A 26,012-nucleotide genomic window follows, 5' to 3' on the forward strand; every position below is an offset into this window, starting at 1 on the left:
GTGACAGATGCTTACGTGTCCTTAGAGTATTGACCAGGTCAAACTTATCAATGGGTTTTTATTTCACAGGGTAGGTCATAAAGTATTCATTGCCCAAGGTCATCTAGACTCATGGAATATTTTAGATTGGAAAGAACTTCTAGAGGTCATCTACTTCAACCTGCCCAACACAAATTTATGTCCTTGAGGCCTCCTAAGCTTTGAAAAACTCCAAGGACAGAGATTTCATAACCTATATGGGCACCTATGCCAGTGTCTCATCACCCTCATGGTAAAAGATCATGGGTTTTTCCTTATACCTGTATTTGTACATCTTGCTTCTCATGCAAATATTTGTCTAGTAAGTCTGCCCTATAGCATTTTAATCATCCTCTCCCCTGCCCTACAAGGATATTAAAACCCACTTTTGGCTCCTATGTTTCCTTGCAGACAACGATATATGTGGATACATGAAACAAGATAGCTTTAGATATATCACAGCTTTAATTTTATTCCACTTCGAAGCTCAGTAATTACCTCCAGCTTTTAGATCACCCCTTTAAGCAGTATGGGAAAAAGCCCTGTTCTGAACTATCATCTCATTACCCATGTTTATGATTCCTGCTTATCTGTTGTAAATTATCTTAGTTGTTCCTGTCATACAGACTCACTAGATCACTTAGATTCCTTTTAACACTTCCTTTCCCATTTTTCACCTTACTCCTGATTAAGACTTCTGAAGTGCATGCTTGAGGATGAGATTTAAGAATGTCTATAAGTGCCTAACCATTCCTGTGGAAGCAAAAGAAGGTACTCTTTTCTCATGTGCTATGGTTCCAACAGCTCTAAATGAATGTCTTTACTCACATCCCAGAGGAGCTCTTGAGGGCCCTATCGACCTTAGACACTCTTGTCTCCATCTCTTTATGGTTTACCTCATGACAGAAATGAATCTCACTGAATTCAACAGGAACACAGTGGTAGAAAAGAGGAGTCTCAAGCATACAGTTCTTACTGAAGGTTCCAGCCTGTCCTGTGATACACTCATGGAAGCACACACTGTCACAGACTTCTCATTTATTGCTGCTTTCTGTGGTGCCTCTAGCTTATGAGTAAGTTCTTGTTATGTCACCTGAGTGACTCAGAGGGCACATCTTATTCAAATTCTTTGAGGATCATAGATGCTGTCAAATTATTTGAATTGGCACATCAAAAAGGCCAAATACCTTTACAGTTTTATGAAAAAGGGCAGTAAATTAATTTTTTATTTTAAAAAGCCCCTTCAGAATATATTATGCTAATGATTAGCCATCTAATTTAGAAAGAATATTACTTCAGTTACAATGAATTACCATAATTTGGTTTTGAGTTCTACATTTATGCTATAAATAAAACTTCAGATGCAAGAGCATTTGTATGCAAATGAACAACTAATGATCTTTAGACAATATAAAATCCCTCTTAGAACTTCAGAAAGACTTCAGATGACAGTAGACTCTGTGCTTTAGCCCCTAAAATTTTAAGTCTTATTTCAAGAGCAGAAAACAGACTTCTGTGACAGGACTAGACCACCTCAATAATTTATGAAGTGTATAGGTGTGTTCGCATGAGGGTCAGAGAAGGCAGGGCACCAAACAAGGAACCTTTTAAACTCTCCAGAAGCACACAGACAGTATCCCCTCTTGTATCCCATATGTGAGATTAGTGATGCTGCCAACTTGTCCCAGTGGTCAGTGGTCAGAGAACTCCTTCCAGCCTCAGCATGGCTCTGCTGCCTAGGATCAACACCTAGAGATGTTCAGCAATTCTGAAGCATAAAAACTTTGAGGGAGCACCTGAAGCAGTTGGCTCTCTCCATGATATTCTGCACAGACTTCTATAAAAATTATTTGGACCATGGAGAGTAATAGTCCACTATCTAATATTTAGTATATAGAAACAAACAACATAAATGCAAGTTAGGGTCCAGTTGAATCAATTGAAGACTGAGCTGCTTCTATGTATTTTTGGAAGAGAAAAAACTAGATGATTCTAAAATATTAATGTCCAAACATTATCAATCCTTCAAAGATTAGGCCACAGTTGGATAGGAATTTTTAAAATTTGAGCTGCCGTAGTATAAGTAGAAGAGATGTGCAGAGATGGAGAGAGAGGAGGTGACCATTAGTCCATGTTTGGTAAATATAAAGGTCACTGTAGTTTAAAGGAAAAGCTCATGATGAGATACACTTCATATATTTTGATAATTTATATGCCACCAGCTTTTCTCAGGTACATCCCTGGATGCCTAACTAAGATGAGATATCACTGTGTCTTAAAGGAATTTTGCTAATTCTAGGGATCAAACTAAAATTTCACAAAATATTTTCTACATACCAAAAGAAACCAAAAATAAATCCAAACAACAACAACAAGATCTTCACTTTCCTGCACTAGAAAACTGGAAAAAAATCCTCTTGATGAATTTCTAAGTATCTGTATTCTGACCTTGCAGGATTTTTTCAAGTCTGCTGTGGGTTGTTTCCTTGCCTGCTGGAAGGAACTGCTGACATGTAAGCTAACCAAACTACACTCTTCTGCTTGAAAACAAACAGTTTTGAAGGCAATATCCAAAGGAGTTATTTTCATATGTAGAAACTGTGTTGGTTATAAAATCTGCAATAAACACTGACATTTTTGATTGACATGTTTTCTTCAGAACTTCTATGTATTTTGAGGAGTATTATTTTGAAAATCCATGTATTCCAATAAACAAACCATTCTATCTGAAAAAAAAATCATATTCTATTCTATTTGTATTATATTCTCAGTTTAGGGCTGTAAACTGTTCTGCAGTTCTCTGTATACACTCTGGATTTTGGTTTTGTCTCTTCTCTTCTCTTCTCTTCTCTTCTCTTCTCTTCTCTTCTCTTCTCTTCTCTTCTCTTCTCTTCTCTTCTCTTCTCTTCTCTTCTCTTCTCTTCTCTTCTCTTCTCTATTCTTCTCTTCTCTTCTGTTTTTTTCTTTGTCACATGACTTGTTTTGCTAGATTAAAGAGTGGTAGTGGTCTGTGGCAGGACTTGCACCTTTCAAGACATATGGCTTTGTTTTGTCACCAGACTGCTTGTTTGGGAGTCCAGATAGTTGCATCACAGAGGGAGGGAGGGAGGAAGGGAGGGAAGGAAGGAAGGAAGGAAGGAAGGAAGGAAGGAAGGAAGGAAGGAAGGAAGGAAGGAAGGAAGGAAGGAAGGAAGGAAGGAAGGAAGGAAGGAAGGAAGACAAAATATCAAAAAAAAAAACCAAACCAAAACAAACAAACAAACAAAAAAACACCCAAAAACAAAAACAAAAAAAACCAAACAACAAAAAAAAACCCAGAAGGTAAAAGGGGACAAAAAGGAGATGAACAGTAGAGCCATTAAGGAGAGCAAGTCTTGGGGTCAGATAATGACTTTACAGGGAGACATGCCTTATTAATGGAGAGTGATGTTTAGATATTTATTTAAGTAGGAATCAATGGAATAAATTAATTCCCTTATCGGGGATTAATATCTGATGAGCAACAGGAAATACTAGAAGTCAGGGAGGCCAGTCGACACAGAAGTAAGGCTCAGGATTTCTGCCATTGATCATGACCAGGTGAGGAGAGGGGGCCAAATTGTTCCCCTAGCTGGGAAGGATCAAACATCTCTTGGCAGAGGAAAGGTTCATTACTAACAGTTTGGGAACTGGCCTTGGTTTTTATAGATGCAGTTACCAGGCAGAAATGTTTCTAGCATACCTGCAGCCAAGTAGGCACAGGTACTGTGAGTAGGCCACCCATGTCTTGTCTTCTGATTAAAATTTAGCCTGTGCTGGTAGTGACACAGAGATGAACTGCTTGGAATGAAAGTCTGGTCACAGGACAGCTCTTTGTGGAGGCAGGTCTTCCTCAAAGTTAGCACCTCGCAGCAGTTTAACATCAAAATCAGCACATAAATGAGGCACCAAACTAAATTTCTTTTGAAGGTACTCCTTTGAGTTCAGGGTTAAGGGATCGCATGAGGAAGGAAAAGTTGGGCCACCCTTTCTGCTGAGTTCAGTCTATGAATGCCTCATGCTATTGACAGTCTTGCTGTTTTAATTTACGTGAAAAAAGCTTGCAGGAAAATATCCCAACATCTTGCAATATTAATGCAATGTATTCCAACATTTTTTAATATTAATATCAGAGCCCCACTACAGCTGCTAGCATGTTACATGTGCTGACTGGACAGTGTATAATGTGCATCTTAACAGGCTGTTCACCTCATCTGACTTTTGCTCATGGTTTGTTACGTAATAGTGATGCTTAATTTGGGTTTTCCTGGAGGTGCATACCATGTATTATAGGCTACACAACAGGTCAACATAATAAATTAATTATTCTTAACACCTATGTGCTTTGGAAACTTATTCCTGACTCTTGTATGTTTTCTACCAAGAATAGCTATGAGTATCCCCTTCTCCATACAATTAGGCAGACAGCTAAAAATCTTACAAAGAGATGCAAAACCAGAGCATATGTGATACCTTGCACTATTATATAACATGAAAAGGTTATTAACAAGGAACTCAAATGAACTCAAAACATGATACCACAGTAAACCGACCTTTGTAAGGTGTTGCTCCAGAGCCCCTCCAGCTTGCACTCTGGCTGCTTTTCTGCTTCAAGCAGCCACAGCATGTACGTGATTTCTACTGTTCCCTCTTTTGCTGCATTTGAGCATCTTACACTGTTTCATAAATTTATGCTAACAATCCCTCTCTCTGTGAAAAAATTGCTACCACCCCCTGTGACAGATACGTAATTCAGGCACAAAGACAGAGAGATTCTTCAAATCCATGTAAATATTAAAAGCTGCATATTGATGTTCAGCTGGTTTTCATCAGCTCAGTAAGTATCTTTCAGTGACTTGAGGCAGCTACATGCTCAGGTACTTTGGATTTGATGTGGATAGGCTCCAGATCCTATCTGTCCTGGAACATGGAGCAAAGTGAATTTGGCCTCCTGAACTCCGCCTAGTGCCCTCCAAGGGGGCTGGTCTTCCTTTCCCTCTTCATTTCTGCTCTGTAACAAAGTTCTTCTTCTATTATTATCTGCCCTGTGTCACAATTAAACCAAGTGTATTTCAGTATTCTTGTAACTTATTTGCAAATTTAGTCATTGTGAAGGCTTGCTTGAAATTCTAGCATAGCTAACCCCAAAACTGCCATAGTAGATGGCTCAGAAAAGAAGTGTACATGCTCCAGGAAAAAAAATTATGAATAAGGGAATAAGAGACTACCACTGCTGTTTAAATTGCTTCCTCTAATTAAAATAAAGAGAAACACTGATCTAAGACAATATATCAAAAGTAACTCATTGGAAAGAAACCTCTGAAAATACCAAACATATGTGACATTTGGTTCCTGATCAAAAAAGATTATATGTATCAGCTGATCCTTCCAAAAGTCAGGATACGTAACATTTGATGTACACATTTGGAAAATGCAATGCAATCTTAAAACCTGGGGTTTTTTTTAAATTCTGGAAGAACATGCTGTTGACATTTGCTATAAAGCACAGTAATAAGTGACTCTAAAGCTGCACTTTAGCGCATCATTTTCCTTGTCCCTCTGCAGGTGTGATATACTGTACCTGCAGCCTTGAGAAGTCAAGATTCCTTGGGATGTTCTTGCCTTGGAGATTTCGTCAAGTAGATCCTCTTACTGACATCTGAACCCAGGATGACCTTGGACCACGTGGACATGCTAGAATTTCACACGACTCATCTCTGTAGGTATTATATAGTCTGAAGCCAAAATATCAGGGGAATTTGTTGTCCTATAAATGCAGACCTGTATTTTGCAATAAATACTTAGATGAGGACTAGCTTTGTTGCACAGCACAGCCCCTCTGCCTGCCAGAGGGCTGGCAGCTGCCTGGGTGCTAATGATCTCCTCCGCATTCAACCAGCATATCATGCCCTGGTTATCTGACATATGAACAAGTAGGGATTAGATTAATTACCATAAATGTCTTCTCATGATACATCCTTTTAAAAGGATTTACTTAATAACAGATAACAGATGGGAAAATACACTTGTTCACACACTGTAAAAATAAAATAATTCATCACTAACTGTATTACTTTTGTTAGCTTCTAGTTGTTCTAGAATCTATGGCTACATTTCAATACTGTCTCAACTTGTGCTCACAGACTGTTTTCCTTATGATTATTTAAATTAATTGATGATTTTAAGCACCACTAGAGGGCACAGAATTATAACAATATTTCTTAATGGATAACAAAAAGTACATCAGGAACTGAAGTTCAGTAATGTTCAGAGTTTATTGGCCCAATTCTCAGTTTAAAGCCTCAGTCCTATCAACAGTGATGCACACGAGTTGCTGTGAGCTGTGCCATTGCCCACCCCAGCAATTAAACAAAGCTCAAGGGTTAGTGCCCCTGGGACAGAGGCCTGGCTGAGAGGGCTGGACCACGTGCTCTCGGTTGAAGTTTGGCTTTCCAAAGAATTTGAGTATCAGCCCTCAAATCAAGTGACTAAGGCCACTAGAGTTTAAATCTAATCATGGTTCTGGAGGAGTGGCTGATGGTAAAGGCATGCTGTGCATCTTCAGCTGCAAATGAGTACACAGGGGTAAGAAAAGTGAAGAGTATAAACACTTGCGTATATCAAACCAGGGAAATGCAAACAAGTAGTAAATGAAGGATTAACTAACACAATTTACAATTCAAAGAAAGAAGAGTAGATATGTGCCACTGGAAAGCTTAAATATTAATAGGATTTCTGTGGATAGTTGTATCAACTACTTAACATCTGTTTTGACATGTGTGCTGTTTCTGCCATCCCTTATCATGAGTCTGAGTGGCCACTGTGGTTCACATGTTAGAAAGCTCCTGCCTGAAGTGGACTGCAGTGGAAGAGAAAGTGTAGTGAAGATAAGAAGTTTAAACTTGTCATTTAAAGACATCTGATTGAATGGGATTGGACACATTGCAGCAATGAATTAAGTGCTGGTGGTGTATCCATGTTGCATTAGTAAGGGCACAACTTAATTTTCACTGCCAGAACATGAGATGTGTCTTACAGTTCCTTCTTTTCTGGGAGATGAAGACCATGTGTCAACCCAAGCTTGAGAGCCTGCCCTCTAATTAGCCAGCACAAAGGAAAAAGTCCCGAAAATCAATTTTTGAATGTTTCTATTGAATTGCTCTTAACATTAGCATACACCTTACTTTTTCATTTACACTTCAGGAATTAGTGTCGTATTTTCACATCGTGGCACTCAGGCTGCAAAACCAGTGACATGCAGCTATTTCTCGTGAAGTGGGTGCTGAAGTGCGAGGGGTGGCTCGTCCTGTGCCCCGGGCAGCGCGGGGCCCGCAGGCGTCCCCGAGGGGCGGCGGGCGCTGCCGAGCTGCGGCCCCGGGAGCGGCACGGGCGGCGGCTGCCCGCCGCAGGCAGTGCTGGGGGCTGGCCGGGGGTCGCCCGCCGAGCACGGGCAATAACCCACGGGAAAAGAGAGCGCGGTGCGGCGGCCGGGCGGGCAGAGCGGTGCGGCCGCGCCTGCGGGTGCCGGGGTGGGTGGTGTTTTTTTCCGCAAGCTCACCTTGATGCGGCGGGGCGTAAAAGGGCCGTGCTCGGCAGGGGGAGCATCGCTGTCTCGGCGCAGCGCGGGCACCGAGCGGCGGCACCGCTGTGCTCCGGCCGCACCGCGCCGGGGCCGGAGCTGACGGGGGCCGTGGGGGAGCCCGCAGGAAGGGCAGGCCCGCCGCTGCCCCTGGGATCTGCTGTCTCGCCGCCGCACGAGGCCGGGACACGGCTGAAGCGCCGGAGCGGAGCGCCGGGCCGCGCCGCCCCCTCGGGGGGACACCCGGCGGCTCGTCTGCGGTGCCCCGCCCGGGCCGGCGGCGCTCCCTGCCCGCGGTGGGTTCCCGCCGCCGGCTGATCCTCCCCCACACCGCCGCCGGGACTTACGGCAGTTTTGTTACTTTCTCGGACTTACATGGACATTTCCCGGGAGCGCGCGTAGAACGCGGGCGCCGCGTCCCGCCGGCCGCTCTCCGCCCGCCCCGCCGCGGGCACCGCCGCCGTCTCTGCCGCTCCAGCCCCGGGACGCGAAGGCGCCCAGCGGCACGGCCCCCGGCTGCCCCCACCGGCCCGCCTGCCTCGCCGACTTTCTCCGCCGTTCGGAGCGAGAGCAACAGCTTGCCCGGCCCGGCCGGGCCAAACGACGCGGGAGGCAGCGAGGGAGCGGGCGGCGGCGGGCACCGCCGAGCCGCGGCCTCTCCGCCGGAGCCGCGAGGAGCTGCACTCCCTCCCTCCCTCCTGCCCGTCCCGGGCCGCGGAGCCACGCCGGGCGGCGCTGCGGGGACCGGCGGCAGGGCCCCGCCGCCCGGGAGGAGAGCGCGCCCGGGGGGGCGCCCGCTCCCTCGCCGGGGCCCCCGCGAAGCTGCCGCAGGCCGGCCCGCCGCGCCGGGCGCCCAAAGTGGCCCGCGCCCCCGCGCCCCGCGGGCGCCGCCCGGAGACCCTCGGCCCCCGCTGCCTCTTGCGGGCTGCTGCCGCGGGGTGCCTGGCCGCCGCCGCCCGCGCCCTGCTCCGCCGCGGCCCCGGCGCCCGCTCCGGCGCCCGGGGTGATGCCATGCCCCGCAACCACGGCGGCGGGGAGGAGGGCGGCTCCGCGGGGCTCTGGGTGAAGAGCGGCGCGGCAGCGGGCATGAAGGATGTGGAGTCGGGCCGGGGCAGGGCGCTGACGAGCTCGGCGGCCCGCGGCGACGGCCTGCTGCTCCTGGGCACCGGCGGCGCGGCCGCCCCCGCCGGGCTGCGGGAGGGCCGCCGCGGGAAGCACGGCGCCCGCATGAGCCTGCTGGGGAAGCCGCTTTCGTACAGCAGCGGCCCGAGCTGCCGCAGGAACGCCAAGTACCGCCGCCTGCAGAACTACCTATACAACGTGCTGGAGCGACCCCGCGGATGGGCCTTCGTCTATCACGCCTTCGTGTGAGTACCGACCCGCTCCCCGCTCTTTCCGTCCCGTCCTGTCCTCTCCCGACCCCTCCCGTCCGTTCCACGGGCTGCCGCCTGCACCTGTCCTGAGCGGAGCCCCGCCGCGCGGCGCGGCGCGTACCTCCCCGCCTGCCCCTCCGGTCCCCGGGCATCACTTCGTGCCGGGACACGGGGAGGACGCGAGTCGCGCCGAAAGCGCCCGGGAGGAATCGGCGGAGGGGCGGAAGCCGCTGCCACCTGCGGCGCGGCTCTCCGCGGGCGGCGGGAAATCCCGCGCAGCCCTAGGTGGGAGGTGATGGGAGCCCCAGGGGGAAGCTCGGTTCACCCGGCAGGGAGAACCGGCAGAGAGAACCCACGGGGAGCACATGCTCGCTGGTCTCCCGGGTGCCCGAGGCAGCCGGCTAGCGCGAGGGGAGACCGCGCCGCGCTCCCGGTGATGCCACACGCCGGCCTCGAGGTTAGATGGAGCGAGGGGTGCCGGCGGCTGCCGGGTCCTCTCCGTGACGGCCGGGCTCAGTGGGTACCCCAGCGGTACACGCGGCGCCTGTCCTGCCGTTTGAAAAGTTACCGCCGCGGAGCCGCAGCGCTCGGTTCTGCCTCCAGCGTGTTTTCCGGGCGCGCCTGGTCCCCGCCTCGCAGGGAGTGCGGGTGACTGCGCCTTCCCACGCGGGTGCTACCGCGGGAAGCTGCGCCCCAGGTGCGGCCACCTGCCGCTGGCAGCGCCGGGGGCCGCCCCAGGCTGGGTGCAGCGAGCGGCCGCCGCTCTGGCGGCTTCTCCGCCGGTGCCTGTCGCTGCTGAGCTTTTGATCTGAGCAAGTGACGGTTCCTGTGGCCCTCATTTTGCAAAAGCCCGTGACAGAAATAAATGTTCCGTCTCATCGCTCAGTGGAGAGCGGTACTGTCACCGCGCTGCGAAACTTGTGCCGCTTTAACTTCAAGAGCTTGCCCGGGATACCTGTGCGAGGGGACCCGTGGCTGTCGCTGCTTGCAGCATCCTTGGAGTCAGCCATGTCCCTCATATCATTAGCAACCATCTGTTTTTATGGGTTTTGATAATAATCGGGGAAAAGGCCCTACTCAAAATCCTTTTGGATGGCTGAGCAAAACATGCAACACAGTCTGACAAGGAGTCGTGACAATAGGTCGCATATATGTGAGCAAACGTGACCAATTGCAGAGGAAGGAATTGTATTGGGGATATAATACAAGGTATTGTCATGTCTGACTACAGGAAATACATCATAAACGAATCAGAATATTTATCTGATATGCTGTAAGTAACTGTATTTGTTCCACGATAGTCCTGGAAATCCAGCTAGTGGCTGCAGCATCTTCACTAAAAAAGCAACTGTTCACTGAAAGCTGTTTGACAGCATAAAGAATGCTCCTCTCCAAGCAGTAGGGGAACCCTCAAATCTTACTTTAATAGCAGCTGTTGTAAGTAAAAAGGTGCCAAAAACATGGCAGTCTGATTAATAAGATACTTTGTGGATAGATTAATTTAGTAGATGACAATTACTACAGACAGCAAATATTAGATATATGCTTAATGTCATATATAATTCAGTAAAACTATTTTTGTCCACTTAGAGGATCTTCCCATTATTTCAGTTTTACTCTGAAAATCAACTCTTATACCCAAAATTTTCTTCTTGGAGGGCATTTATTTGGTACATTTTGCTGTCTGGGTTCTTACAGGTGTTTTCCTGTGGCCTAGATTGATGTAAATTAGTGTTTCGACAAAAACCAAAATATGTACTAGGAATCATTTTACTGCCATGCCTGAAGTTGCCTTACAAAATCTGCAAATTATAGTTTTGGACCTTTTTGTTTGAGTTCGTGACAGAAATCTTTAAAACCAGAAAAGTTCAAGTTGGAAATACAGCTGACAAGTTTAAACTGTAAAAAAAAAAAAAAAAAAAAAAAAAAAAAAAAAAAAAAAAAAGGTGGTAAATTTCCAAAGGGAGTGGAGTCATGACACAGCAGCGCTGTAAACAAGGAAGATTGCCAGCTGCGTTTAGATAATTGCCTGCATAGAAAGAGTGCCAGTTTTAATTTTTAATTGCAAATAGCAATTTTGGCAAATGTAATGCCAACATTACATCTTTTATCTGAACAGATCTGTGTGAAAGATATTGAAACATTACTGTAGTATAAGACACCCAGTAATAATATTACCTTAAAGTATCTGTCACTGATACAGTATTTAAGGTGCATATGAAGTTCCATTGGATTTCAGTTTGACAGTCATCCTTATTGCCAGTCTACACATTATTTTAGTGTTTTTTGTAAAATTCTGATTTGATTACAGTCAGATAATAGGATAAAAATTTGTGGTGTTCCAGGTTCAATGTTTTCCAGCCACCCGATCAAATATAGTTGCGTCTTGGAAAACAGACTTTCTTACAGAATTAATACCAAAACATAATAAAAAAGCCGCAACTATTTGAAAAAAGAAGTCTTGAGATAAGTAGCTTAGTGTTGCAAAGACATTACAAAGTACATGGAGGGGATGTCTGGTTCTACCACTGCTAAGCTATTCTTGACTGCAGTGGAGCCTGTTATAGCTCTGTACTATTTCTGTTACAGGAATGGGCTATCTGGGGTGAGACCTTATGAGTAGATCATTGGTCTCCTGAAACCTCACTCTGCTATGCAGGTTGAAGTAATGCAAGAGTGGTTACAGAGTTTTGGTTTAAAGGCTTTGATCTAGCAATTTAGATTTGCGTGTTTGTGTTTTAAATAGGAACTAGGGAATTGAAGATTTGTAACAAATGAGCAGTCATTCCTGCGGTGATATTTTCATGTATCGCTCCCATAGGGAAAAACACTTTAGAGCTGAGAAGTGTGCCCAGTTAGCTCTTCTTTTTTCTTCTTGCCCTTTCAAATACGATATAAATAGGCCAGCCACCTAAGGAATGAGTGTTGTGACCTACATTCAGAAGTCAATTGGTTAGTTTATTTGTAAATACAAACCTGCCAGATTCTAGAAAAGACAGCAAACTTCTGCAGCTAGGGGAACAAGTTACTCTTGGGCAAAAGCCTTTGATTTCAGTAAAGTTATGCTGCGGAGCAGAGCTGTAAATGACATATTTCTTGACTCCTTTTTTGTGCACCTAAGTAGTTCTTTACACAGAAAGCCCTATTAAAATTTAAGATCCTTCCTGCAAGTTTTTGAAAATCTTCTTTTCAGGCAGCACAGGTTTTCGGTTCTTAATCATTCAGGGGCACCAAAATATGAACACTTATGAAATCAGAAAAGAACATTCATACCATTTGGGTGTAATGAGTCAGTAACTTAAACTCCTGCTAGTAAAATATTTATGCCACACCACATCACCTACACATGGAGCCATGTGCATATTTAACACATGTGCTTACATTAAAAAGCCATGATATTGTAACTTTTGAAAAGCGTTATCTTGAGATGTCACAGGATTTCTTTCTGTTATTGCTGTTGCAGTTTATTATGGCTTGTTTGGTGTGATAAAAATGTGCAGCCATCGACTTAGAATGATCAAAGGGGAATTCCAGATTTGTTGCAAATGTAATTCTGGGTTTCATTTTCAGTTATCATAAGGACTTTGTGTTATTTTTGTTCTTAATTGCCATTCTGAAAATGAGATGGCATGAGATGTTCAGAATAAAACACTGCCTTTTGATACTGTTTATACTGGTAGGATATAATTAGTTGCATAAGTTTCCTATTTTAACATGTTGGATTTATTTCAGGAATAATAAAGTTTCTGTTTCTTACTGACTTCTTTGTAATGCATTCCATGCAGAAGTCTTTGACATTTGTTGTGGGGATGTCCTTCTCTTTACAAAGCTAACAGATTTTGCTCTGGGAGCTTCTGAATTCCAAATCCCACATATGGTCCATGCACAAGGGCAGTAGCACTTTGCATGGCCTGTGTTGATAGGTTTTCATGGACATCCCCCACTGGCCGCTGCAGGAGATAAAATATAGCATTGGTTGAGTTGCAAGAGCCTGAATGATATTATTCTTGTCTTTTGTGTTATTGATGAGAAAAGACTGAAAAATTATTTCTGGAAAAAAAATGTAATGATGCCATCTAAAAATTAACTAGCTATTTTATCCTGCCAGGTCTGCCATAAAGGATATAGTGCAGTAATGATCAGAGCAGCTATTGAACAGCAGGTCTTTGTATGGGAGCTAACAGAGCTGCATCACACCATGCCCTTCGTGTAATAATGGAGGTTCCATATTCTGATTAGAAAACCAATCATGTGCAACAGCCAAAGGACTTGCTTTTTCTCATACTACTGAAAGTAGGACAAATGATTTTATCTTTCTTTTTTCTGTCTTGTGGCACCTAATCAACTAGTTCCTGCTCTACGGGTAACTCTACAGCTTTCATCTTTTCAGGCACCATTTCAGAGTCAGGATCTGGTGCTGTTAAGGTTACAATATATTTCTATATGTTTGTAAAAACAAATAATGACATGATACAGTTAAAAAATAATACCATTGACAACATAAATATGTAGCAAGTCAAGTCTTATTAGGTACTGAGGAGATAAAAATTTAAAACTCCAACGGTAGCACACAAATATTAGTAGGCATTTTCTTTCAGGGACAATGAATAAAAGCGGATATTTAGATGCCCTTCAGTATAAATCTGCAGTGATTTACTGCATTTGATGCAGTCTGTGATTCTATACATGTGCATATTTCTCACCTACACATTGTTTTGGAGGAACCTTGGGAAGTTACCCAGTCCAGCTGGGAGATATGCTCTCCTCAGTCATGTGAAATGGCTTTGTCTAGACAAGTCTTAATGATGAAGGTCCCACCACCTTACTTACTTTTCAACCTGCCTGTTGAAAAAACAGAGGGTTTGACATGGGAAGTGAAAGATTGGAAGAGACACCCTGAACTTCCCAAGTGGCAAGTTACGGTCATTGTCGCTTTATATATGTTCTGTCACTGCTGAGAAGATTTTGGCTTCTTTATCAATATTGTGATTTACCTTCAAGTACATGTAGGCTGCTACTAGCTAGGGTTAGATCACCCTTCTGTCAGACCAAACATGCTCAACTTCAGCAACTGCTCCAAGAGAAAAGCTCAAGGCTCCTGAGTATCCTGGTTACTCCCCAACATTTCCTCTGTCTCCTTCACATCTTTGTTCAGCTGGGAAGGATCACAACTGGGTGAATGTGAGGCCATGCTGAGTAGAGAAGAAAACTTTTTCAGCCTTCTAGTCCCAGTCTTCTAAAGTAGTTGCTTGCTGCTTGCCTTATTTCTGATGAAAGCATGCTTGTTGGCTTGCTAAACCTCCTGTGTCCACACAAGTGCTTTTTTTGCTGGGCCTGCCACCCAAACAGTGGGTTCCCAGCCTGAATTGGATTATTCTGCATCAGGTGAAGTTATCTGTTTTTCTCTTAGCTGCGCTCATAGGTGTTCATGGTCACATCAGGTATTTTCTGTCATTGTGTACTGACCAGAGCAACAATGTAACAGCCTTTAAACTCACTCCTCCTCTTGGTTTGTGATTGGCAGAGGAGATTAAATTCTCAGCCATGCTTAATTCCTTCTCTTTCCTGTTGTTCATGGACAGCAGACCTGTCCTGGAACCCTGTCATGGGCACTAAATAACATCTAGCTTCTATTTTTCACTTGGGTGTTTTTTCGTTTTATTTTTGGTTGGTTCTTTTTTGGGATGCAGAAGGGTTGTGTTTGTTGTTGTTGATGTGGTTTTTTTTTTTTGTTTTTTTTTTTTTTTTTTTTTTTTTTTTTTTTTTTGTTTGGTTTTTTTTCTGAGCATTATTGTCCACCTCAGGCTTTTCAGTAGATAAGTATCAGGAATATTTATGCTTACATTTGTAAAATGCTGATTCACATTTATTTTTTGAGGCTTGGTCTACTAATTTTTCTCATTTGTAGTGGCCTTACTTTCTGACCCAAGAGTAGTGATCTGGAGGAAGCAACTAATTTTCTGTAAAAATCAAAATTGATCCACAGCTTCTATAAAGAAGACTACAATAGGCTTCTTGAGAAAGAGTCACCAGAACCTGGATCAGGGAATGTTCATGCATGTGGACTTCCTTCTATTTGTTATGAAGTTTATTTCTTAAATGAGATTAGAAATTGTGGTTAGGAAGGTGGATAGTAGGTTAGTATTTGAGTTTCAAATAAATGTACAACCTTTGCCAGCAGAATCTTCCTCATCTTAAAGCAAGTAATGAGTTAAGAGGTTTCTTTATAATTATCTTTTTGCTGTAATTTCTTCTCCTTTCACAAAATCCATGCAATGAGTATTGTATGAGGGGGTGAGACTTCTAACTCAGTTCTTCTTTACTTGGTGTGCCAGTCTTTGGTGAGACATTTCTTGTCTTTTTTATTGAGTGTCTTTTATGATGTGTGGACTCTTGGGAAACTTTCTGTGGTCTTGTATGATGAGAGAACCTTCCCAAAATGACACAATTATTCTGAGGGATGGTATATGAATTTCTAGTATGGCATTAAATATGTGTTTTCAAAGGAGAAGTGGTTTTAGTGAATCAAAGAAAGAATTTATAAAGATTTTAATTGGCTGTGAGAGAGTATTTGTGTGACAGATTTTCAAAGTAGCCCTTGGACAATATTTAATGATCTAGAGACCTTTTTTCCCTGGACACTTTTTAAAGTTTCTGTGTTGTTCAACTTTTTAAATCAGAAATACGTCATGGTATCTATTCAGACTTGATGCTCTTTCCATGCTCCAAGTCTGACTATACTTTTAATAGCTATTCATCCTGTTATACTGTTGATTGTAGCTTAATTAAGTTTCCTGAATTGGATGAAAGTACAATTTAACTAATACTTTGCAATAATCTCAAATAATTCATAGCATCAAGTGAGATATCTGTGTTCATTCAATTAATAATAGTAATTTCTCTTATTCATGAGAATAAGCATAACTATTAAAGTTATGCTTTAACTTTTTATGAGTAAAAATACTCATAAAAACTGCAGTCAAATTTTTCATAATTGTTTCAGTGGAAAAGATAGGTACATGGTTTATTACTTTATTAATCTTCTTTTTATGGAGAAAATATACAGAAGGAAAACCTTTTATTCCTAGACAATATAAACTGCTGACAGTGCAAATAAATATCACTGTGGTAAGGTAGTTATTTCTTATTAATTCAAAGGTAAAACTTATTTGCCAGATGTTTAGCATCCTTATATGGTTCATATTTTCATTAACATAAGTAGTGAAAAAGTAATGAAATTTGCAATTGATTTTAATTGAAGCAAAATTGTGTCTTGTGCTCTCAGGTAGAAAAGATGGAGTAGAAAGCATGACTTACACTATCTATCAAAAATCTTTAACATGTATACATAGTAGACATAATTTACTATGCTACTAATAAGGCAGATGTTTATTTCACAATAAATGTTACTTTTTTCCTTTAACATTAACAGCCAAACCATTTCTCAAACCATTAACGCAATACAGCATGCATTCTTGACTTTTTAAAATAATGCTTGTGCATTGAGAGTCAATTGCAGACATGTAAACAATTGTAAACATTTATGTAAAATATATTGAGTTTGGGGGAACTTGGTGGTTTTTTTCTCCTTGTTTTCTCTGCAAGATTTTTTACTTCTTTTTGTAAGTTGGTTTTACAGATTTCCTGTAAGGGACCAGATGTAGATTACCCAAGGGATTGCCACCACAGGTCAGTTAAGGTAGAAAATTCTTGAACTGTACAGTTTATCAATTGCAAAATAATTTTAAGGAGTTGCCCTTTCATGTGCAAACTCTCCCTTCCTTTAAAGATATTAATTAAAAGTTCAAAGGCTGTCTTATAGGTCAGCTGCACCTAATCAAGAAATATTTTCAATTTTCTGGTGATCATTAGATTTATCTTGTGATAGCTATCTGAGTTGCAGTGTAATTGCGTTACAGGAAGCTCAGCAAAACGTTCATCATTTGGGGCACTGAACTGTGGTCTCAGACTGTCTTCTGCTTGAAAGACTGTGTGATTGTTTCTTAATATATACAGTCTGGTCCAGTGATTCAGAGATGGACACAGTCCTCCAGCCAGACATATCTGAAATTTTCTGTTTGGACTTCATCCAAGAAAATCTTCAAACATGAATGTGTGTATTTTCCTTAACAGAGATGGACATAAATATGTCTCTAAGCATTTTCTTGAAGACTGAATAATTTTCAAAGGCATGAAGTACCTGCAGCTTCCTTTCATTATTCTATTGTGCATTCAATGGGTAATTCACTTTTTTCTTCTCACTTGTACAGAAAGAAGTTTAACAAATGAATCATGCTCTTAAACTGATTAGAAATAATGAAGAAAGGAAGTTCAGTAACTGCCCACATCTTGATTTAAGCAATATATTCCTGTTTGTCTTGGCTTCCTTCTTGCTTTGAGACTCCATAGTTTGACCAAGCAAACATATTAATGCCTTTTGAGATTTCTGTAGAGTTGAAATTCTTTTATGGTAGTCATACCTGATACCACATGGAGAGAACAGACAGTGCCAGGAGTCAAATATGACCAAATGTAGAGAATAAAAACTTCATGCTTTGAGAAGGAAAAAAGCTACCAAACACATTCAAATTTCTCCTATTTCACTTGTGTCATAGATTAGAACACTTGCACACACTCTTGAGGTCATTCAGTCAGAAATAGCATCTAACTTCTCCTAGGGCATTAAATTTAATTGCTTTATGGGTCTAAGCTCATCCATAACTGTGGTATCGGAGAACCACTCATTAGAAGTAAATGCACAAATCTTTCCCTTCAAAGCTCTTGTGACAGGAGTGCACTTAAAAGTTACTACTGGGCCTTTTTGAATATGGGTAGGAGTCTTGGCGTACTTGAGAGGGTCTTTTGGGGGAAAATTAAGATGAAGTATTGTTTTGGATGCATCTCTGTAGGTAGTGGGGATGGAGGGTCACTGATCCTTGGCAGTGAGTTTGAAAATATAGACCACTCTGTGAGAAAAGTCTCTCTAAGTGCATCTTTTTAAACTGGAAGTGCCCTGTCACAGGAGGGTGATGACTCATCATCATTGTCACAGGACAGGTGATGGCTCAGTTGAAGCTGGCTTGATGAGGCTGGTGGGATATTCACACTACTGCCAGGCTGGTAAGCAGGTGATGTCCTCTTCTTATCAGGTAGCCCAGCACTGGAGAAAAGGAATTGCCATGTTTCCAGAAAAATCACACAGTGACTGAAAAACTCTTTTACATCCAAAAAAGTTATGCTGACTGAGGTCGAAAGGAGTCTCAATTTGTTAGGAGGAAAGAAGTCTCTTTCTGTTTATGTCTCTCTGCAGTTGATATTTATCTGTAGAGTCAGGTTTATTCACATGTACCAGAAGAATCGTTTCCATGGGAAGAAGCACAATCTTGCTCTTTGCAGCTCTGTGCAGAAGGGTCTCTACAAATGGCAGGAAATGTAAAGCCGTGTGGGAACGAGCGACTTGCAGGTGTCTGTGCAACAGGGAGGGAGAAAGGAGGAGCCTATGCTGGCAGTGGGAGGATTTTTCTGCCCCTCAGACTCTTCTGAATATAGTTCTGAGAATTTAGAAGCCTAAAATCACAGAATCATTTAGGTTGGGAAAGGCATTTAAGATCATAGAGTCCAACTGTAAATCTAACACTGCCAAATCCACCACAAAACCATGTCCCTGGGTTCCATATCTACCACAGGTCTTTTAAATGTCTCTAGGGATGGGAAGTGAATAACTTCCCTGAACAGCCTGTTCCGATGCTTGACAGTCCTTTTTGTGGAGAAATTTTTCGTGATGTCCAATCTAAACCTCCCCTGGCACATTCTGAGGCCGCTTCCTCTTGTTCTATTGCTTGTTACTTGGAAAAAGAGACCAACCCCCACCTCACTTCAACATGCCTTTCTGCTGCCTTTGGTGGCCACACTTACTTTTTTTTCCACTAAAAATGTTAATAAAATGTTGCTTCTTCAAGGCAGTTCCATTACACTTATTCAGCTTCTAGCTGATGAATTCTGTGCTTGTTTCTCTCTTTGATATGTCCCAGCCACATCTGCAGACTGAAAATGAAGCAGAATTTAGAATAAAAGATGAACAGCTTTGCTAATGTCTGAGGGTGTTGTTTTTATAATACAAATTTTTATATAATACAATTTGCTCAAGCAGATATATTTCTTTCCTCTTAAGCTTGGACAATAGAGATTTCACTTAGTGGTTGGAGATAGCGTCTGGAAGGGAATTATCCTTCCTGAAAGGTTATGCTGACTGCTGACTAAACTCATGATTTTTCTTTGCAAATAATTTGTTTGCTGAGTGGAATATTGGAGTTGAGAGGTTATTGTTGGCTACTATGAAGACAGATGATGGTCCTGAATTACAAATACTCTTTGGAAGGAATTTTGACTTTCATCCTGAAAATGCTTCTAGACATACTTTTTAGTGGTGTTATTAATAGATTTACAGAGTAATTACTGGAAACCATCACACTGAACATTGATAAAAGCTCTGTTTTTCCTTCAGGAATGATGGCAAAAACCCATCTGAATAAGAGAGATTTTATAATTGAGAATTTTTTCTACCGAGAGAGGAAGGCCTAATCTGAAATCTTTAATGCTCCCACATTATATGTGGGCACTCTGCGTGAGATTTTCCTGTTCAGAGATACTACATGAGGAGAGTTATGAGGTGAGAGAATTTGTGGTGTTGCAGAGGCAGAAGTTAGCTAGGTGGAAACACAATCATGGAGGAAAAGGAAACTATATGAATGTACTTGACTGTAACAGTACTTGACTGATACCATATATTTCTTTCAGGTTAGAAATGGGTTTGTATTCTATTAATAATAAGCTTTTAATAGTTTTCCCCCCTTTTACCTGTTTTTTGGGTGTTTTTTTATTTGAGAAAGTTGAAGTAATAGTATAAGTCAATTTACTGGATTTATATGTAAATAAAACATGTAAACAAACCAATAAAATGACCTTTACATTTTTCTTCCATTGAGGTCTTGACCTTGTATGCAGATCTGAGGAAATATCACAACATGAAAGTTTTGTACACTACCTGATTGTGTTCCTGATAGCTTTTTCTTTGGTAAATATTCATATAAATCTTGCTGAAGCTGAGCCTTCAGCTAGTTTATTCCCATCCAGTCTTTGCTGGAGCTAAGGTCACATTTTAGCCGCTCTTACAGGTCATTTCATGGGAAGTGCTGCAGCTGGACAGCAAGATGCAGTCCAGTCTCTGACCTCCAGCATGGCTACATCTACACTTGGAGGAAAACCTGGGGAGATGCATCTGAAATACCCTCTGGAATTCAGAAACTCGGTGAGAAATGCAGTCCTCAGGGACTTTTTTTTTGAGAAAGGGATTCAGTCAGTCTTACTCTTGTCCAGGGAGCTTTTCCTTGAAACCATAACTGAATTAATAATACACATGAAATATAAAAGACATCTAAAAGTGTATTAATATTAGATTAAATGTTGTTATTGCTGCTGTTCATGAATGGGAAATCTGGAGCTGAAGTAACTGTAAAAACTGAGCACAATACCAGTAAGCGTTAGAGGAAAAGTATTTACTTGGAAAAATCCTTGGTATGATTTTGCTCTCCAGGATTTTTCATATGCCCATATCTGTAAATTAGCTCACCACAGTGGAGGGTCATGGCGTTTTTTTGGCTTGTCTTTATCACCAGCTTTGGGAGTTAAATGATATAATGGATAGTGACTGAAAACTCAGATATGTTAAAATAAGACAATGACATTGCAGATATGATCTCTACCTGGAAGATAAAACTTATCAGCAGAGTGCTCATTTATTTAAGAAATATGATTTTAGAAAATTTTGATTGTGTTTTTCAGGCTTATTAATCCATGACAAAATTGTGTTCTTCCTTGTCTTAAGTATAAAATCTTTATGAAGTAAGCGAAAATGAAAGCGATCCTGGATGAAAATGGGAACAGTTGTAAAGATTTGGAAGCAATTTGCAGAAGAGTCAGTCAAGAGATCTGAAGTGTATTTTGGTTTTGGAAATGGGATCAGTATATTAGAGAGGCCCATTCATCTCCCAGTCTATATTTAGCATCCTGCATTGAACCAGTGACTGCCTTCATCACAGTGCAGCATGTATCACAGAGTCATGGCTTGTGACCCTGCAGGGTATCTGCTGTAGTCAGTATTTTGAGGTGGCTCAATTATAAAGTTCTGTCTTTTGGCCTTGTCTTTAAACGTGAGGCATACTGTAATGGATATGTGACCTTGGCAGGTTATGCTGTTCCAAGCATGGATCTGTGGATTAATTTCAAACTGAGGGCTGCTTTCCCTACCTTTAGAGGGTGTGCAGGTGGTGGCAACAAATCACTACATGTACCGTTCATGCTCTCTTCTGGCAGGAGAATAGAATTGTTATCTTGCAGTCTAGCCTTGGGAATTGCTGGTTACATGTTCTAAAAAATCATTAACATGTTAATTTGATTAAAAACAGTAATTAATGAAGAACACTCAAAAACTGTTAGGACACCTTGTGAAAATAATGGCACATAGAGGTACAGTTCTGGAGGATGTAATTTACCAATCTGCAAGTTTCTTTCATGTAACAAATGAAGAATATACGAATTAATGATTAAATAATCCAAGCATTTAAATAATCCTGCATTTTTCTAAATCACTGCAGACAACAATTGTCACTGGCTTTTATGCAGGGTAATAACCCAGACATCATTGTTGAGATGGACCTTTATAATTCCTAACATGATCTCTGTCTAGCTAATATCTCAAAGGTATGACCTATCTGTTACCACAGCTCAAATTATTTTGCAAACTCTTAATATTTCGGTTCTTGCAACCTCCTTCTGTCTGGACTCAGCAGTGTACTATGTGTGCTCACCCCTGTGGCTGTATAACCCTTACTCCTCAGCAGCTCCTCTTACTGCTCCCTCCTTGCCTGGGGAGAAAGTGACTTCACTTTCAATAGCTGTAAAAATATCTGGCTAGTTAATTTCTAAAATTGCATTTATAAGTGAATAACAAAACCAGAAAGTCAGCTTTGCATGATTCATTAAGTGGAAGGAAACAAATGGAACTGTTCCTTTTTGCTGGGTCTGAGGCCCTCAGCAGCATGTGAGAGGAGTGCTTTTCATGTACCAATAAACTACTTGACAGTAGACTAGCATGAGTGCACTTCTAACTTACTGCAACTAAACCCAACTTCAGTAAAACTGTAAGTAAACCTGTGATGTGTTTTTTCCTGTCACTTTTTGAAAGTGACACTTACTTTGGCGGATGCTGAACTGTTGCAAGAGCTGGGAATTTCCTTGTTTAACAGTTTTATGAAGATTAACTATCATGTGGTTGATGAGAGTCTCCTTCCTGTATTATTTGTCTTTGTCTGAATTTACTAAGATGGAGAAATGGATGACTGGTAGAAGAACAAGCAGAATGGCAGCACAGCTTCTCAGCATGTGTCAGGGAGACTAGGATGCAGATGAATTGATAGTGAATAATAATGAATTAATAAAAACATACACCTAGTTTTGCAATTTTCTCTGAGGTTGGGAGATAAAAAACCTGCCAAATTAAATTGGTGGTAGAGACTGGTAAGAATGTGGGGAAAACAGGATACCATGGAAGAACATACTGAAATCAGTCTCATGGGTTCTTTGAAACAAATTGCTGTCAAAATCCTAGGGCTTGACAATATTTGAGAAAGATACACATGAATTGGAGTAGTTTGTCCATTTTCAGGTATGTTTTTAGGAAGCTGCTTCTTCCAAAACACACTTCTACATCTGTATACTTTTGCAGTCTCCAGTATGGAATTAGGATGAACTTAATTCTCTTGAGATAGTTTAATTAATTTCAAATGATCATACTGCTTTTTTTCAAGTGATCAACTTGATTTTGTGATATCATCCCTGTGTCTTCTGGTATATAAAACTGTGCATAAATTATATGCAAACTCTTCAAAAACAGGAGTGGAAAAGAGTGTTTTTGATAGTGAGCTTGGACGAAACAGCAGTCCAGGTCTTTGTAACTAAGTGTCTTAAATAGTTTTTCTCTCTTACAAACTAACCTCTGGATGACAGATGTTTAAAGTTGATATATATCAAGGTAGATAGGTGTCGAGGTAGACTGAGTCCACTGTGCTTGCTGTTTCAGTTCTGCATTGAATAATTTAATACATGTTTATTAAAACAAACCTTTGTCTTCCCTAAAGACAAATAAGACTGTCAGCTCCTGTATCCCGAGGGGAAAAAAGAAAACCAAAATCTCCCAAAAAAACCCCACCCAAGAAGCCCAAATAAAACCCACTGGAATTTTTTTCCTTTCTATGTGGAGAATCATATCAGGCCTTTAAGCTGGAAGTGTTTCTAAAATCTTTTTCCAATGGAAAGGTGAAAAAAAGATTTTTTTTCTTCTTTGAGTATGTAGGTGTTTTCTAATATACCACTCAAAATTAAGACATAAGACTTGAATTTGAGTGGCTTTTTAGCTACTCTGCCAGTCAATTTTTTTTTTCTTTTGCTTGTGCCCAGTTGATTTCCTAAGGGGCTAATGATCTTTTCTTATCTTTGTGTTCCCTGATTAACTCAAGTTTTCCCTCAGAAGATGAAGAAACTGGAACCTAAAGGCTCACTAATGGTCACCCTTGTAACAGGATCCTGTGGATGTTGCTGAGGGTGAAAAGAGTACAGCTTTTAGCACCATGGTTTATTTCCTTGGAAATTTCAGCACCATCCTGGCATTTACTCTTTTGGCTTTCAGAAAACTCTCTGATGCTTTCAAGCATGTAGTTATTTATAAATATATATATGTATATATAAAAGCGCTGACGTACAGTGCTGTCTCCATTAATGAAAGCAGAGAGCATGATTTATATTTTGTTGAGTCAAACACTAGTACTTTTGGATAAAGAAGTCTTTAGCAGGTACAAATGGCTGGCCAAATCCTAAAGCTGTTTACTAACCATTAATTCCAGGCTCAATCCAGAAGCTCTTACTCAAGCAAAATGCCTGTAAAGTAATAGGATGCTTTATCTTCTTATTCTTGAATTTTCTAAGAGTGCTGTATAATTTTTTTAAAAATTGTGCGAGTTTCTATCAGCCCCGCATCATCTCATCTTGTGCAGCCTCAGGAGTTACTGCTTGTGCAGTGGTGTATTATATGGTAAATCACCTGCAGCTGCAATATATCACAGTACACTGCAGACAGTGTTTTTACATTTTTGCTTTAATCATTCGCAATGAGTTACAGAGACTGTAAGTGGCAAAATACTTTGTTTTGAAAAGTAGCCATTGAAATATTGCTGCAAAAGTAACCATAGAGTTTGGAAAATGATATGGTACAAAAGAACCTATTTTGCTACATACAGTTTTATCCATTTCTGAAAAATGGTTGTTCTTTTACAGGCAAGGAGATCTGGATATGTTTCTAATGTAAAATGAATAGGAAATACTTCAGTTGTTCAAATAGCTCTTAAATGTATTTTAGTTTGATAGCTGATTGTCTATTGTATTTCCAGCCTTTGTGCAAAGCAGTGTTTAATAGCAGAGTTTGCTCCATAATGAACATAGATGAAAACTGTTCTTTATATTATCAATCTAAAAATCCACATGTATTATTATAATGCTGTTGATGTGTAGTTGTCCCATTGCTTGGAATTTTTTGCCACGTTGCTTGGCACATAGCTGTCAACTATGAGAACTCCTTGCAACTCCAACTTAAGACTTATCACATCCCATTTAGAAAATGACCTTACGAGTTAGTCAAATGACTGGACTGCAATGGAACAGCAGCTGTTAGTGGAAAGTTCTCAAAATTGGCATGGATCACTTACTGGTCTCTCCTTTAATTCCTGATATCTTTGCCTGTGTATGCAGTGGTTATCAATAACTGTAATTGCTTTATTTGTCTCAGACCATTCTCTAACAGTTAGGATTGATTTTTAGCTTTTAAGTTGAAAATATCTGAGGATTAATTTTCTGGTTTGTCTTGTGCATTTTCTAGCAACTTTGTGTAAATTGCTAGTTATTAATAATACCCTTGAGGCATGAAAATAAATACTGTAACATTCTAATGATGAAATATATTTTCTTTTGAAATCTCCGGGATCATGTTTGGTCCAGTTGATTTACATAACTTGCCTGCATAGTATTGTGAAAGAGTAAAATGGAATAGCTCAGCTGCACCTGCTGTCTTTGAGATGTTTCTGAATGACCAGTCCCAGACAAGCATGACGTTTTTGTGGTCATCTCTTTGGTCCATTGCCCACCTGCCTTGGACCACTGCAAAATACAGTGCCCAATCTCATAAATTTACCTTAAGGTAAAATGACAAATTCTCAGCATGAGCTGAAACTTAGGTCTGGTTTTGTACGAGTTCTATGTTTGTCATTAAGAAATTAAATCTGTCTGGAAGATTGTCTACAGAAAAGTATGATCATCCAAGGAAAGACCCTTACATTTATAAAGGTTTAAAAAGGTGAGAGCTAACAGCTGGTAATTAAAGGTATCGCTGCTTTAGTGCACTTACCGTCATTTGATGTTTCGTCCTGTTCTCTAATGTTCAGTGTGACTCAAGTTGTGTAAAGTCACAGTTGTGGAGGTACTCTCAGCAGTACTGGCTACAGATATACTTAGAACCTGCTTCCTGTTGTGGAGTTCTTCCTTGCAGTGTGGTGTATGCTAATATGTTACAACTTGCAACTCGCAGTGTTTTATTGCTTAATTTAAGCATAGTTTGCATTTCTTATGGTTTGATTGGTTGGCAAGGCCTGCAGAAATTCTGAGTCAGATGTACCTATTTCTGGATGTCCAATATAATTAGGTGCAGCCCTGAAGCAACATGTTTTGTGCAACTTTCCAGGCACACAAAATGCAGAAATACAAGGGAGGGTTTAAAAATTGTTTGTAAAAAAAATTAGTGCCATTTAACTTTGAATTATATTTTTATTTGTTCTGATGAGCTTTATAATTATGAGATTCTGCTGCTTTTTTTTTTCCCTTCCTGTTTTCTTTTTGTATTTTTTTTTTTTCATTTTAGTGAA

General features: G+C 41.3%; 1 protein-coding gene and 1 long non-coding RNA gene across 3 annotated transcripts in view; one reads left to right on the plus strand and one right to left on the minus strand.

Moving 5' to 3' along the window:
* Window positions 1-4,689: 4,689 nt before the first annotated feature.
* Window positions 4,690-25,643, minus strand: LOC136358887 (uncharacterized). The gene is made up of 3 exons (XR_010743174.1): window positions 25,499-25,643; window positions 18,898-19,032; window positions 4,690-4,706 (listed from the first exon to the last, which is right to left on the minus strand). It is a non-coding gene; the product is annotated as an uncharacterized lncRNA (long non-coding RNA).
* KCNQ5 (potassium voltage-gated channel subfamily Q member 5) overlaps window positions 8,622-26,012 on the plus strand; it is a 277,646-nt gene continuing 260,255 nt past the window's right edge. For both annotated transcript variants that reach the window (XM_066315020.1, XM_066315019.1), the window contains exon 1: window positions 8,622-8,982. In XM_066315020.1, the coding sequence (XP_066171117.1) occupies window positions 8,627-8,982 (356 nt within the window). In that variant the 5' untranslated portion in view covers window positions 8,622-8,626. The remainder of the gene's footprint in view (window positions 8,983-26,012) is intronic.

The sequence above is a fragment of the Sylvia atricapilla genome, chromosome 3 (assembly GCF_009819655.1).
Source record: "Sylvia atricapilla isolate bSylAtr1 chromosome 3, bSylAtr1.pri, whole genome shotgun sequence".
In the NCBI taxonomy this organism is placed as follows: Eukaryota; Metazoa; Chordata; class Aves; order Passeriformes; family Sylviidae; genus Sylvia; species Sylvia atricapilla.